A 15,461-nucleotide genomic window follows, 5' to 3' on the forward strand; every position below is an offset into this window, starting at 1 on the left:
CAACTTTATGTCTCTCAGAAGGAAGCCTGGAATATACACTCCTTGCTTGCATGGAACCTGAATGGAAACACAGGTATGTTGTACTCACTGCATCACCCTTGGCTCCAGGAGATCCCTGTGGGCCAGGAAGACCCCGATCACCCTTTTCACCCTGTTCTCCTGGAGGTCCAATCAGGCCAATCAAACCAGGATGTCCCTAAACAAGATTTAAGAAAATCTAGTCAGCATTCATTAAAGTAAATGTGCTTTGCAAACACATAAATTAGACCTTTCAGATGTTACCACTGTTGCTTGTCAACAATCAACCTGAAAACAAATTATTCTAAAAACATATTTATTGCTGTTAGATGGTCTTTCAAATTTTCAGATTATTTGCAAGTTGTGACTGCTTATTCAGTGAAAGATCCAAGTGCAAGGTAGTGCTTACTGAAACCAGTGCAGAAACCACAGTACCCTGGGTACAAATTTCATGCCAGTTTTCACATGTAGCTGCCATCAGCATCTCACAGAGTTCCACATGTCATATGGCTGCATAAACAGCTGATCCACGCAGATAAACAAAACCTGCAGTTCACAAGGCATATGTTCATGCCTCTTTCTCTATAGGTTTTTCTCTGATACACAAGCAATCAATATATTGTTGGGACTTCCTTAGGAAAATGCTCTCCCAGATGTCTCAATCCATTATTTCAAAAGAAAGTATTATAGCTGTTAAATATTTATATTTTGTTCTTTTAAAATAAAAATTGTCGATACTAATAATTTCTACTTGCTTTGTTCTTGTAAATCTGACAGTTCTCTTTGCATCAATATCTCTGGGATTTTCACTGCAGGGACCACATGGTCAATAGATTACCACACAGGCAGTAATCTTTTTCTTTCTAGGTATTTCCAGGATATTGGATGGGGCTTAAAACTTCATGATGACTCTTAGGGCTGTGGGAAGTGGTTAGATAGACATGGCACAATGCCTTGCTGATACAAACCCTATTGCTTCTCTCTGCTAATTTTATAGAGGTTTTAGGCTGGGCTGAAGTTACAAAGACACAAAATTAGCAAAGCATACCTTCTCTCCTTTGGAACCTGGGTCTCCTTTCAGTCCAGGCAAGCCAGGTGGACCCTATATAAATCAAGGGAAGTAATGTTAAAGTAAGTTTTAACGTCCTGCTCAAATCATATTTTCTTGAAATGTTATTGAAAGAGGTTCAAATCAAAGTACAACATTCAGTGGTTGATGGTTGTGACATGATTTAGATCTCAAGATGAAATGTATGTTTAAAAAAATCATAATGATGCTACAGTGGTATTTAAATTACTTTATAATTAGAAATCTATAAAAGGTTGTATGAATAGAAATCTATGGAGCAGAGGGTTAACTAAATTCTTAATTTGAGAAAGCTTTAGATTTTATAAGAATGGCAATGCTGGTTTTGTGTAATTTGTACATAATAAGATAAAAAATGCAGGCCATGAAGTGCCTGTGCAAAAGACATGAATTTTACAGAGGCTGTTAATCTCACATGCACATGTGTCCATGAGGTGTAGTGCTGCTACATTAAGTGTGTGTCTGTCTCCTCACCACTGCTCTCCTGGTGGCAGTGGACAACTTCTGCTATGGATAGGAGTGATAAGAGACCTTTTCCACCTGGCACATATTCAAAAATCCCATAACATTTCATGTGCAAAATATGATTCAATGCTTATGCTTTCCATCTCCACTTCAGGATATCACTAGATGCAAAAGCCTAGGCAAATACATAATTCATGAATGAAATGTGAAATTTTTAAGCCTTTGGAATACAGAATCAGACTTTTCACCTGCAGTGTGTTGTGCTCTACTGCAAATCAGGCTTCATACTCTCCTGATAGCAATCTCCTGTGGAGGATGGGAGGGGAAGGAGGGAAAACCTAACCTCAGAATCTTTTACATATCAACTTTACTTTCTTAAAATCCAAAATTAAGCTGCGGCAATGCATTGAGAAGTTCTTGTTGAGCTGATAGGATGTCTGTGCATTTGAAAGCATATAGTTCATTAATATACACAGCTCCAGATTTTAACAGCTCTCAAATGTTAGAAAAGAAATCTTTCAGTGATGTTTTTGGAGGCTTCTGTGAGTGACATGTGGGAACAGGATGCTCACCAGAGGTCCTGGAGGGCCACCCTGACCTGGGGCTCCAGGCATACCTTGCTCTCCCTAGAAAAAAAAAACAAAAAGCTGGCTTTACCTGAGTATATACAGGGAATGCAACATTTAAAATATGATGTGCTCCATGACTTACCACAGGGCCAGGAATTCCCCGGAGACCCTCTGGGCCAGGTTTTCCTGCAGGTCCCTGTGGCCCAACTGGCCCTGTTTTTCCAGGAGCCCCTTCTGCACCAGGTTCACCCTGGAAAGAACAGACCAGGTCAGAGAGGGGGGCTGACTGAGTTTGGCACTGGAGGGATGTACAAGAGGCAAAGTGCTTTTTGAAAGCCAGAATTCTGCACAAGACAATTTCCTGAGTGAAGTGTCTCTGGCTTCACAGAGAGATGTGGTGCCAGCAGAGCAGGCTGCCCTTGCTTGTTACAGGTGGGCTGTGTTGGGCCTGCACTGCTGGGTCCGTGCCATTACATATTGCTACTAATTCTGGGTCTGAATTTGGATTTTTCAGATTGTCTGTTACTACTTTGAAAAATTCCACACTCGGTGCATCATAAGCAATTTACTTTTAATTTTTAAATAGCTTATATTTCTATGTGTCAAAAAAAAAATTCAGTGTATTACCTTTGCACCTTTTTCACCTTGTCTGCCTTCAGCTCCTGTTGCTCCAGGAGGTCCCTGTAAAATATGGACACTGAGCTCATAATCTCAGGTTTTTTCAAATATAACCGGTGAAAAATAATCTGAAAGTGCAATTCTCACCATATTAATAAGTAGCAAATGCTTACAAAATAACATTTAATTTTTTTTTTGACATTTTATTCACAGGATAAAAAAATACCAAACAGCTCTTATTCCTCTATAAAATTTTCTGGTTTTTTAGAGTAGAATACCTAAAAGATGATGATATTCAATCTGTTTGGGAAAAAAACCCAAAAAACACCAAACCAAACAAACAAAAAAAAATCCCAACAAGATGGGATATAAAAGAGAAAAAGGCAATACTAATTTATGTGTACAATAACAATTTTAAACTTGCTTTACATTTTATCTATTCACTGTAGTTTATCCACTGACTCCAAAAAGGCCTCTTTTTCTACAGTGCACAGCATGGCAAATACTTCTTTATTCTCTAAGTCAGGGATGGGCTCAGTAAGGGGCCTGATTACAGTTGGACAGCCAAAAAATGATATATTATCCACTAAATATGAAAGTGAAAAATAAAAAGACATTTTTCTCCTCCAGAATATCAAGGGCTGATTTTTAGGTCAGGTAATTAATATTCATAGCTTCAGTTATGAACAGGAGCAGTGTCTAGAATTTAATGTACTCTGCTGAAAATGGTTCTCTTATATGCTTAGTTTAGAAAAGATGCACTCAAGATAATGGACCAACTGTTCTCTTACAAGGTTAATTTTTAGCCTGGGAAATGTCTTTATTACAAGTAGCTATTTCTTGCCAACCAATGAGCAGCTTAAAGGAACATGAACGAAAAGTGACTATGCTCAAATGCTGTGATTTTGTGAATCGATGTAAGACTCATCTGTTCATTAATGCAACAGGCAGATTGTTATGTAAGAAAAATGTTCTGAAGATCAGCAACTAGAAAAATTCGATCACTTTTATTTATTTACTGCTTTTTACTTCTTCACAACATTTAGAAAAACAATTCAGGCTCCTTAAAGGTAAAGCACCAGAACAGAATTTTAATTTACAGGCAAGAACTGTACTTCCAGTTAAGCATCTGCCTGTTTGCTTTGTGTGCTCAGGGCTTTGGATCAGTGTTTGACCTAAAGGCATTTTTTGTACTAGAGCTGAATTTAGCCCAAACTTTTTATTGCTTGATGTATTTCACTATTCACTGCTACTGGCACATACCTTGAGCAACTTCTCTGGTTTTAATTCCTGGAAATTTATATTCATTTTATAGCTATTTACATAGAAGTATATTAAGGTCATTCATTTGCTTCTGAAATTAAGCTTTCTCCAGGGTGACACTGAACATCTGCAGCACTACATGAACCTTTTGGCCAACAGAGATAGTTCAGACTTTACAGCAAAGATAATGCCAAATGAATTGAATTAACCACAAGAGGACTTTGACCATTTGTTGTGGGTATCAACAGCTTTTTTCTTTGGTATTTTTAAGAGCTATAAGGGGTAAAGGACTTAGTTTTACTTCTTCAAAATACAGAGAAGCTTAAATCCCCTGGGCCAAATGCTGTCTCTTTAAAACAAGAAGAATATTTTAAATCTCAGCTGTTCCAATAATTAATAATGTCTGATGCATGTAACCCTTCATGTAGGTTATAATTTTTGGGTGGATCATGGTTTGCAGTGATAATAAGAAAGATCAACAGGTACATAAATAAATTCAGAAGCATTTTAGAAACATGACTTTTTTTCTTACATGGATTAATTTACATGCGCATTGTCTTTACTTGCCTTAAATTCCCATATGGATTACAATCCACTCTATCTAAGAAGCTGAAAAGGGTTGAATGTGGCAATTTGTGCTGGAGAAATATGGTCTCTGCACAAAGTGGAGATGAAGCTGCAGCATGAATTAGCCCAGTGCAGGGCCTGGGAGTGCTGAGCAGGGCCAGTGCAGTGCCTGGGAGTGCTGAGCAGGGCCAGGGCAGTGCTTGGGAAGCGCTGAGCAGGGCCTGGGAGCGCTGAGCAGGGCCAGTGCAGCGCCTGGGAGCGCTGAGCAGGGCCAGGGCAGCGCCTGGGAGCGCTGAGCAGGGCCAGGGCAGTGCCTGGGAGCGCTGAGCAGGGCCAGTGCAGTGCCTGGGAGCGCTGAGCAGGGCCAGGGCAGTGCCTGGGAGCGCTGAGCAGGGCCAGGGCAGTGCCTGGGAGCGCTGAGCAGGGCCAGGGCAGTACTTGGGGAGCGCTGAGCAGGGCCAGTGCAGTGCCGGGGAGCGCTGAGCAGGGCCAGGGCAGTGATTGGGGAGTGCTGAGCAGGGCCAGGGCAGCGCCGGGGAGCGCTGAGCAGGGCCAGGGCAGGGCCTGGGAGCGCTGAGCAGGGCCAGGGCAGGGCCTGGGAGCGCTGAGCAGGGCCAGGGCAGCGCCTGGCTCTCCTCCCCACACTGCCGCTGCTGGGAGATTTTAACTGCCTCAAAGGACCTCATAACAGTATTTTACAGTAATGCACGATTCTCCCCCTCAGCACCCCAGCTACCATGCTGATTTTTATGAACATTGCACTGTAATTTCGGACATACTTCCTGATATATTTTTTGAACCAAGAAGACCAAAGAAATCATGCAGAAACAAACTCATCCTTAATTTTTGTTATGTGAACCTAATGAATATTTTTCTCTGTTCTTCCATATTTCATTAAAATAATTTCAATTATTGTTTGAAGCTGGCTTAAAGCATGATTTCCAACACAGAAAACCATTACCACATTTCATTAGCCTGTTGTGATAGGAGCCTGGCATATTGTTAGGTATTCTGTGCATTTGAAATCAAGAGAGAAATTATTTTTTAAATGGTAAGTACACCCTGCTGAGGCAGCATCATGCTGTAGTCAAAATGAAAAAAAAAAATCTCTTTCATAGAAACACTTTATTTTTTCCTAAGTTATTCAACATTATATTTAAAGGCAACAAACCAAAAACACTTCTGCTTTGTAAAATTGCTGGCTTTGCTTCAGTATTGACATCTCTTCTTTTAAGGGAAAGATGGTATGGCCTCCAGTTGAGAACAAAAATATATCTTAGTCTTGAGCTTTAAATTCTAATTCTTGGTTGGCATATGGAGGTTTATGTGTATGTGATGTGGACATCGGATTGTCACTGCCCAGGGAAGCAGCCCAGCAGCAGATCCCAAAGCTCAAGTGCCTGGCACACTGAAGGGCTGGGAGGAGCACAGGCAAGGAGTGCTGTCTGTGCTCCTCTGCACAGATTGCACACTGATCTGAAGGACAAATACTCTCTGATGGTATCTTTTCCTTATGCTTTTAACATTTGTCAGATGGAAATCAGTGAATTCAAACTAGAAGGGTTACCCAGTGCTGTGTGGCAAACCAAAAAGAAGTCCCAAAAGTAAGAGCAAGGGATTATGTTTCAGAAAAATAATAATAACAACATAACTGTAGAGGGGTTCAATCTGTATCTCTAGGTCTAGATAAGCAGCCACAATTACTACCATTACTTGCAGCTAAATTACACTGATGTATAAAGCCTTCTGAGCATGTATTTTTCTGATCTGGTGCACTCACAGATCATTTAAGAAGTCGGAATATGTAAAATAATAATTACTATTTAATGAAACTTTTTTAAAAAATCACTTTAAAGACTTTGTCAATTATTATGTCGCAAAAGTCACCCTTTATAGGTTATGGTTTTGGCTTATAAATTTCTTAGATTCAATGGAAAAATGATGTATGTCCATGTCTTTCACTAGAATTTGCTTCCCAGGGAGAGCTGGGGAAACTTTTTAACTCTGTAACTAGGCAGAGATTGCTTAAATCTCTGACAACTGGTAATAAACATGATTTTAGAAGACCAGGCAGTAAAACTGAGGTCAGGTCAGTTACAAAATGGAATGCAAGAGAGGAATGAAAATATATAACAAAATAAAAAAGGAACCTACTGTTGAGGATTTTAAAAGCCTTTAATTAAAATTATGAATTCTGATCTCTGCCAGCTCATTATTTCAGAGACCAAAAACCAAGAAATGGCATGGAATTTTGCTTTCTAGTAGTACAGCCAGAGCTGCACCTCACAAACAGCAGTATTACTACTGAAACTGTGTGTCCTCCTCAATCCAAATTAAAATATACTTGTTAGAGCTTTTTCTTGAAATTGATTCTACCATAAAAGTGATGAAAACGAATAAAAAGGTAAGGTAAGTATGAACTTTTTTTCCTAGGTAAGTATGAACCTTTCAGTCTTTCATTGTTACTTTCTAGTACAACATCAATATAATACAGATTCCCTACAAGTTTGAAACATTCTGGTGCTCAAGTAATGTAGAATCTGATTCTAAAAATGTTTTCTTCAAAATTCAGAAAGGGACTACATTGGAATAATTAGCCATGCATTTTCCCTAAATTGGAAATGTGTCAAACCACATGTAAAATGGAATTTGTGCTTTGAAATTATGTTTTTTTTTTGTCTAGGTACAATCAGAATATAGCCCATCTCTGAGGAGTGAGATGTTGCCTTTCTGTATAATAAAGCAGGAAGCTTTAATTTGATGTCAAGCAAACATACTAATTGCTAATATTCAGTTGAGCTATCTTTCAGTTCTAGAATAAAGTTGCTAATGCAACCATAATAATTTAGAATATTATAAATACTTTGCATGTTGGTGGAGCAAATATATTATTGTGTAAAATAAATAAAACTAATTAGGCATGTCATTCCACTCAAGCCCATTAAACCAAGCAATTTAACATATTTTATTAAATAATTCTCAGCTTACATTTAATAATGCCACTTCTTCTGTTTTTTAATATGTGAAAACTGCATCTAATTGCTCTCTGAAGCAGACCTAAGGGTTGATGCAACTACTACAGTTCTGTGACTGCAACATTATTTACTGGGCTTGATTAGCTATATTGGGAAACCCTGTGAACCTTCAAAAGCTTTAGAAATAATGCAATAGCTTCATAAGTTAATGCCTGTTAATTTTGTATGCAGAGAGGATGATATAGATTTGCACAGTAGCTGCATTGTAATTATTTTATTTCCAAGACTAAAGACACCAAAACAGACACATTCTTCCTGCTCCCTGATAGCAGGGAGAGGTGTGCCTAAAGATGATATCTGCTATTACTGTCATACCAACTCACTCCTTTTAGCAGACTGATTCAGTAGACACTGGATTTGTGAGTGAAAAGACAAAGCACCTTTATGGGTAAGCAATACATTCTTCCCTATGTATTTTTTTTCTTCTTATATTCCATGTAAGCCATGTTAAAGAGCTTTCTCTGCTGTTTCTGTTTTGTTTGTTTTTTTTTTTTTCATTTCTCCCCTTATATTACTTAAAAGAAATGACAAATGTCAGATGTGAGTGTCCTAGCATGAAACAAGTAGCTGAAATTCTCTAGGTCACAGTGTCTCAGAAAGAGAAGTATACGAGAGAAGATGAGATATTCCTTACTCTTTTCCCAGGAGGACCCGGTGGGCCAGCTTCACCTGAAGGACCTGGTGGACCCTGCAACAGAAAATTAAAATCACAGCAGTAATAAAGGATGAAATTCTCATCTTTATTAAACACCACAGACATCTGCCATGTGTTAGCCCCTTTCAATGCACAGAATCTACAGAAATAGAACTTTGATGCTTAATATGGGTATTGCTCAGTTCCTGCTTAAGATCTTGGCTTAATTTTTTTAGTTCAGCTAATGAAGATTATTTGGCTGCAGCATTTTTCTCTTATGCTCAGACCTGCTCTATTTTTAGCGCTCCTCAGCAGCTCCATCAGAAATCCTTTAGCACATCACTACTTCTGAAAGAAATTGAGCTCTTGCTTAATTGTGTTCCTGTAATAAGGGCAGTTCTACCTCTTCAAGGAAATAAATAGTTATTTTTCAGTATAATAGAAAAAGCATCCACTCTGAAAATATTTTTAAAAGTGTGACTGTATAGATGCCACTGATTTGGCAAAAGATACTTTCTTATCATCAGAGAGATCATGCAGATGAAATAAAGTGAGAGAAAAATCTTACAGGTTGACCAGGATCACCATCTTCACCCTTCTCTCCACCACCACCATCCTGACCCTATAGAATTCAAGGAAAATAAACAAAAATTCAGCTAATTTAAGCCACTAACTTTCATATATGAATATAAGAACACTATTTTTCTATAGAACATTTTCCCAGGCTCATTATTTTTCAAAAGTTTTAGAAGATTTCTTAACATTTTTAAGCCTCAAGAAATGCATGAACAAAAAAGCAAAGGATCTTACAGGCAAGAGCTTATCCCCAGAAAAGAAAGACACAGTCAACTAGAATTAAGTACAAAGTAAGACTAGGATTTAAAACTGTTTTTAAGGTATACTTACAGCTGGACCAGGTTCCCCAGGGGGACCAGGATCTCCAGGAAAACCAACTGGGCCCTAGATAGATCAGGAAAAAAAGCAAGGAATGTGTCATCCATTGCCAAGCAGGTTGCACTTATCAGAAATAGTTTATGAAGCATATAATGAACTTAGTGCACTTGAATGCAATGCTATGGTTCTGTACTGACACAACTTCAGCAATGCTTCACAGTGGTTTGGGTTAGAATTATGAAGCTCACTTACTGGATTACCCTTAGGCCCATCATCACCTGGAGGTCCTTTAGCACCTGGTGGTCCGGCTGCTCCAGGTGGACCAGCTTCACCTTTTTCTCCCCTTTCACCTTTTGGACCCTGTGGAAAACACATGAACACAAAAATGCCATCTGGAAATGGAAGGGCCAAAAAGATCACAATGGCAAACTGATTTTTCAGACAAGGACCATGTCACTCCTTGATAAATACTGGCATGTGAGTGGGAAATTGGAACCTCTCTGCTCAAGTGCCAAATTCTGTGCTCAGCTTGCATCAGTGAACCGTTTCCAGAAAGAAAAACATGCAAGCCAAAGCTGATACTTACGGAAGGAAAAATAGGTATTGTTTTGGGAAGTTTCTATCCTCTGTTAGTACAAAATGTGGCTATGATTGTATGGAAACAAATATCATTTTAAAGGTATTAAGTTCTCCACTGAAAATTCAAAGAAACCATACACAAGTGCACAAGTGATCTGAGGAAATGCTTATCAAAGTCCTGCCAGATACCACAGTTCACCATAATAAATGTTAATGATGACACAACAACAAAATACTCACAGCTGTTCCAGATTCTCCAGGTGGTCCAGGGTTACCAGCTTCTCCAGGCTCACCCTACAGATGCATAAGAATAAATTTATGAGTCATTAGGGAGAATATTTTGATGAATTTACTTCTGTAATTACATATTTTTCCCATGCCTATTTATGTAAACAGCTTATAAGAATGGGCTTTTATTTGGTCTACCTAGAGGGGTTGAGTTATACATATGGTTTATGCAGAACTGGAGTCTGAAACTTGAGACATAATACATCAAACTAATATTTTCTTGAGCCAGGGAGACTAAACTTCCCTTTGGGCTTTGGAAGATGTTCCCCTTTATTATCCCATATACTGCAATTTTCCTGCTTGTGATTATTGCTATAGCTACTGTTGGAAGAAGAAAAAAAAATTATAAAGAAAAACCCAAGGATGAAATAATAGCATGAGTTAGAAAAGCTTTCTCCAGAGGCTACAGAGGTGTGTGCTATGTATTTACCAGTGATGGAATTTGTTTAGTAAAGCAGATGGCTTACAGGATGATACCATATGAAAATCCATCCAAGTCAAAGATTGTGCGCTATTAAGTGAACATTTAAAATAATTCAGTCTCCTTCTGAGTTAATACACAGTATTATCTCAAGGACTGTCTTTTCAACTCTTCATGTTAAAGTTTAGTTATGACCAATTATTTTCTGGCTCAGTGGTCTGATGCATAAACTTTTAGAGAAAACTCTTCTCTTAGTAGAATACTCGGTTATTACCATCACAAAAACATAAATCATGGAAGGATAACATTGTGATTGTTATGGAGTACTAAGATAAGAAATACATATGCTTATCCCACTGGATTTTGCAATCCAACTGCTAGTAGGGGGAATTCTTCCCCCCAGTAATATTCTTTTTCCAATAATCACATATATGAGCAAGAGTAGTTCAGTGCTGAAAATGCATTTTATGCAATAATTCACTGAATTTACAGAATTGGAATAAATTTGTGTATCCTTGCTAACCTGTGTGACCTGCACACCCTTCTTCATTTTACAACAATTCAGTTAATTCATACATGTCTGTCATTTCCATGTGGTCAGTATAAAACTGTAATTCATAAAATACAATTTAAAACCAAAACTTATGGTGTAGATACTGCACTTTTTTTCAGAGAAGCTTGTAGCAGCATGCTAACATTGGTGGGACCAGATTTTGGCCCAGTACAAATATTTCATTAGATTAAAGGAAAATATTTCAGTACCTCTCAGCTGAATTCCAGACTAGGATAATTAACAGATAACCAATATTTTAGGAGCAATATTAAAATGCCCTTTAAAAAGGGCACTATTAAAAGATGAATGTGCCTTTAGAAACTGGTATGTTCTATTAGATATTCTGAAATTTGTAGGAACTTCAAAAATGAATGATCCCTTTTAATATTTAATATTAATTTACTTCTGTAATGTTGCATCCATTTTAAAACAAAACCTGTAATGGATGCTTCAGGTCAATAAGTGTTAAGAATGTTTTCTAGGAAAATTCACAATCTTCATGTTCTTATTCTTTGCACAGCATTTACTGAGTCTGCAGCATCATTAGCATTGGGGTTTTGTCCATGCCTACTATCAATCAAATGAGATTTTTGTAGCAACAGAGAATGATGTCTGGAATCAGCAAAAATATGTTTTTCATGTTAGTAGCCATATTATATCCACAGAATCCACCATATAGAGCCTTTCCAAAGGTGAGCCCATGGCAGGACAAAATGAAGCAGTGACTGATTGTGCCCAGTCTTTGCAGACAAGCACTTGTGCAGTGCAATCCCCTTGGCAGCTTCTCAGAGAGAGAGTTCTTCTGCTTTTCTGCTTAATGATTGTAATTTATGACGATCCACATTTGATTGCTAATACAATTCTTACCCTTCCTGTTGACAAACACATCTTCATTCTGTCAAACAACACTGGGCTCCCTCTGACCTACGCTTGGGAGCACCAGGGGAGCACTGGGGGTGCCTGCTGCAGCACACACATTGGCTCTGTGCACTGCAGCTCCCCAGAAGCAACAGTGTGGAAAGCTGAGAATTGGAAGGGCTAGAAAATGCCAAAATGTTCCCTTAAAGAGCATTTGTGAAAGATAAGACCAGTTAAAGTTTCATCTCACATTAATATTTCTATATCATTATTCTACTAAAAAATCTGCCCCTTCCATGTAGGCAGTCCTTGTTTTATCCGACAGTAATTTCTATATTCCAAGTATTTGGTATTATGAAATGCTGCATTTGGTTTAGATAACTGTTAAGGGAGTTAAACATTGTTTTGATAGAGAAGACTGTAGCTAATATATAGTTACAGAGTGCCTATTTATAGCTACTTAAACCTATGTATTGTTGGCCCTCGTCTTTATTTTCATTTTTAGTAACAATGGCATTAATTCAGAACCTTCTCCATAGGAAATATTGCATGTTCTGTTGGGAAACAGATTTTATGATCTATTTATTCCATCTCTGGAGATTTTCCTCTCTTTTGTTAGCAGCTCAGATCTTTCAAATGTTACTGTGGTCTTTCTTAGGCAAAGCCTTCCTCTGACAGTATTTCAAAAGGGAAAGACAGACATCTTAAACTACAAAGGGTCATGTCATTTTGCAGACATAGTTAATTCTGAAAATCTTGGATTAAGCAGAATGGTTTCTACCAAGCTGGGCAAAGTAGTCTAAAAGTTAAAATTTAAAAAAACATTATTAAAAAGTTTCAAGGTTTAAAAAATGTTCTTTTCCTTATGATCAGTTCTAAAGAACTGATAGCCAAAGCACAAAGATAGTGGATGGAAGGCTGCCACCTTTTGGTTAAATTCTGGGACATAGTCTTTAATTTTGTAACAATGAGAGGCAACTTTGCAACTTTCTGGGTTATGATAAATTAGTTTTGCTCCTTTTTGCCATTCTCACAAAACAAGAAAAGGAGAAATTGTAACGCTAGAAGAGAATCCCTTTTGCTTAGGCCTGCATATGTGTTATATGTAATGTCTCTGTGAAGAACTAAATTGAATTGAGAGAAATTCTAAAGGCTTTGTTTTCTGCGAGGGCTCTTGTTTACAATGTTGGATGAGAAAAATATCACAGTCAGGAGATCATTATTAAAAGTAATTTGTTAGGATGGATATTCAGGTAGTCTAAACGGTCACAGACACACCTTGATTAGGTACCTTAGCAGTGTCTACACATACATGTGTGGAAAAATTATATATATACATAAAATTGTCTGTGAACACATATCAAACATGTTTCTAAACTTAGAGCCAGGATACTCAATAGATTTTGTCCTCTCACTTCCATCTGCAGTGTAAATCAATGATTAAGCATGAGAACTATTGATCTCACTTGTTTACACTCCTTATAGTACACTCCTTATTAGTGTACTACTCTGGAAAGTTTTTTTTGGACAATATAATGGAAGAAATTTAATGAGTATTGTGGTTTTCTAACACGAGACCTTTTCATGCAGTAAACCAGGTCTGAACTCTGAGAGGCTACACAACAAATGCTCTGTGGGTTCTGCACACACTGAGTTTGCATTGCTCTCTGACTCTGATGGTTTATAATTTGCTGTGGAAGGGAGAAGGGGTAGAAGAACAGCACAGTGCTCAGTGCAATTATCACAAATTAATCTAAATTAGAAAGGCAAATTTATTTCATTAGGTTATGTGGAAGTGTGGGGTTAACATCTGTTTCCCCTCTGTTGTAAATTCTTACGTACATTCTAAGGCACAGGTTAGAGAAGTCATGAGCAACTTCCTGCCTGTTTGGAATATCTGCGTGTTAGACCTTTGATATCAAATCAGAGATAAGCGTGTGTAGGTACATTTTGGTTGTCCATTTCTCTTAATTAAAAGCAGAAGAAAGTGAGTGCTCCCTGTGTGGCAGCTGGGTTTAAATGGTTCTGCTGAGTGTCAGACTGCCAGGCCCTCGGTGGAGGTTACAGCATTAATAATTCAGGGCTACAGGAGCATTTGCAGCCCGGATGCCTTTGAACATTCAGGCCCTTGTGTGCAGAGCAGGGGAAACAACAAGCTAGTTAAAAATGCATGGCACTAAGTGTGACAAAAATAGTTTATCTCTGCCAGAAGATAAGGGGGGTTTGAAATCTGTGTATTAATGAAAAAATATCTCCTGGTCAAACCATTAAAATATGCAAGTGAGCAAACCTAGTTCACTCCTCAGCAGTGATAGGGATGATGCCAGAATGTTTTTCCACATTCTACACTCACTGTATTGAATTATCTGTATTATGGTGTGTCTTTCCTGAAAGGGGTGCAGAGGCCAGAGCATGCTGACATAATAAGAAAAACATTGGGGAAAAAATGTGTGGGAAGAAAAGGAAAATCAAAAATGCATGTTTTGTTTAAAAGCATGGCCTGTCCTCCCACTGCAGCAACTCCCCCTGAAAAAACAACTCTTGATGATATCTCAGCTTGAAATCTCATTAAAAGGAACTTAAATTTAGAAGAAAGATACCCTAACAAGGAAAATACCCTGGCATGTACTAAAACCTGAGGAGGAGGAGGGAGGAAAGTAATTACAATTAATATAAATGTCCAGAATAATACACTTGGAAGATTCTCTTTGTGAAGGCAGAGAACATGGGATATTAGCTAGAGGAAATAAAAAATGACAACCAAGTGATAAACAGTCTGGAATTCATGTTCTTGAATTAAATTTCATGGCCTAATCATCACAAACAGTGATTCTAAATCACACAGATGAGTTGCAGGGAGAAACAAAGGAGGCAGGAGTTCAATATAAGGTAATGCGTTTAGAAAATGGCTGGAATATAATTTGATCATGAAATGCTGAAAATTAAAAAGGTGACTGAAGCGAATTGCAAAAATTTCTATCAAGTTCCTTGGGCCACAATATTTTACAAGGTGGGTTTTTTTAAAGTACTGAATATAATTGGGTGCTACCCTGGATGCTCTCATAATTAACATTTTCCTCAGTAGTGGTCACAGGAATTTTTTTTTCCCACAATGCCCATTATTTTCTGTGTTCCACTGACATACAGATTCTCATTATTTTCTTATTCCACTGACATACAGACTGTCTTTCTCCCATAACTTTTTATTTCTCTCAACTCCTAGATTGTGTCTCATTTTTGGTACTCTTCCCAGAGAGAAAAGAACAAATCGTGCAGCCCTTCATGAGGCCAAGCTGGATGAACAATGTCATGAACTTGGGACATTAGAAGGAATATCCTTGTTAATAAAGCAGTCAAGCAGAAATGCATTGTGTTTTGTGTGTCTTGTGCAATTTTGGGGAAAAAAGATTGAAAACACCAGAATGCTGCTGTTCCCAAGAGGTGAGCTGATGCTCAGAGTCACATCCTGAGAAAGAAGCACTGCAGTGAAGAAACAAGCAGTGTCAGCTTGCCACAATGACATCAGTTTGGGCTCAGTACCCTCTGGTCTCAAAGGACAGTGAGGGAGACAAAGGATATTTCTCCATCAAACCAAATATTATATTGCATTAT

The 15,461-nt window shown here is 38.1% G+C and overlaps 1 protein-coding gene and 1 long non-coding RNA gene across 6 annotated transcripts in view; one reads left to right on the forward strand and one right to left on the reverse strand.

Annotated features, from left to right (window-relative positions):
• The window catches only part of LOC116183898 (uncharacterized), a 300,100-nt gene extending 284,887 nt beyond the window's left edge, over nucleotides 1-15,213 (forward strand). Inside the window, exon 8 of the long non-coding RNA XR_014956902.1 lies at nucleotides 19-15,213. This is a non-coding gene — a long non-coding RNA (uncharacterized LOC116183898). The remainder of the gene's footprint in view (nucleotides 1-18) is intronic.
• COL11A1 (collagen type XI alpha 1 chain) overlaps nucleotides 1-15,461 on the reverse strand; it is a 128,921-nt gene that overhangs the window by 8,409 nt on the left and 105,051 nt on the right. For all 5 annotated transcript variants that reach the window (XM_085585874.1, XM_085585872.1, XM_085585875.1 and 2 more), the window contains 10 exons: nucleotides 9,970-10,023; nucleotides 9,403-9,510; nucleotides 9,163-9,216; nucleotides 8,825-8,878; nucleotides 8,257-8,310; nucleotides 2,767-2,820; nucleotides 2,282-2,389; nucleotides 2,143-2,196; nucleotides 1,067-1,120; nucleotides 89-196 (listed from right to left, as the gene is read on the reverse strand). In XM_085585874.1, coding sequence (XP_085442000.1) covers nucleotides 89-196; nucleotides 1,067-1,120; nucleotides 2,143-2,196; nucleotides 2,282-2,389; nucleotides 2,767-2,820; nucleotides 8,257-8,310; nucleotides 8,825-8,878; nucleotides 9,163-9,216; nucleotides 9,403-9,510; nucleotides 9,970-10,023 — 702 coding nt within the window. The remainder of the gene's footprint in view (nucleotides 1-88; nucleotides 197-1,066; nucleotides 1,121-2,142; nucleotides 2,197-2,281; nucleotides 2,390-2,766; nucleotides 2,821-8,256; nucleotides 8,311-8,824; nucleotides 8,879-9,162; nucleotides 9,217-9,402; nucleotides 9,511-9,969; nucleotides 10,024-15,461) is intronic.

This window comes from Lonchura striata, chromosome 8 (assembly GCF_050655825.1).
Source record: "Lonchura striata isolate lonStrDom1 chromosome 8, ASM5065582v1, whole genome shotgun sequence".
NCBI classification, from domain to species: Eukaryota; Metazoa; Chordata; class Aves; order Passeriformes; family Estrildidae; genus Lonchura; species Lonchura striata.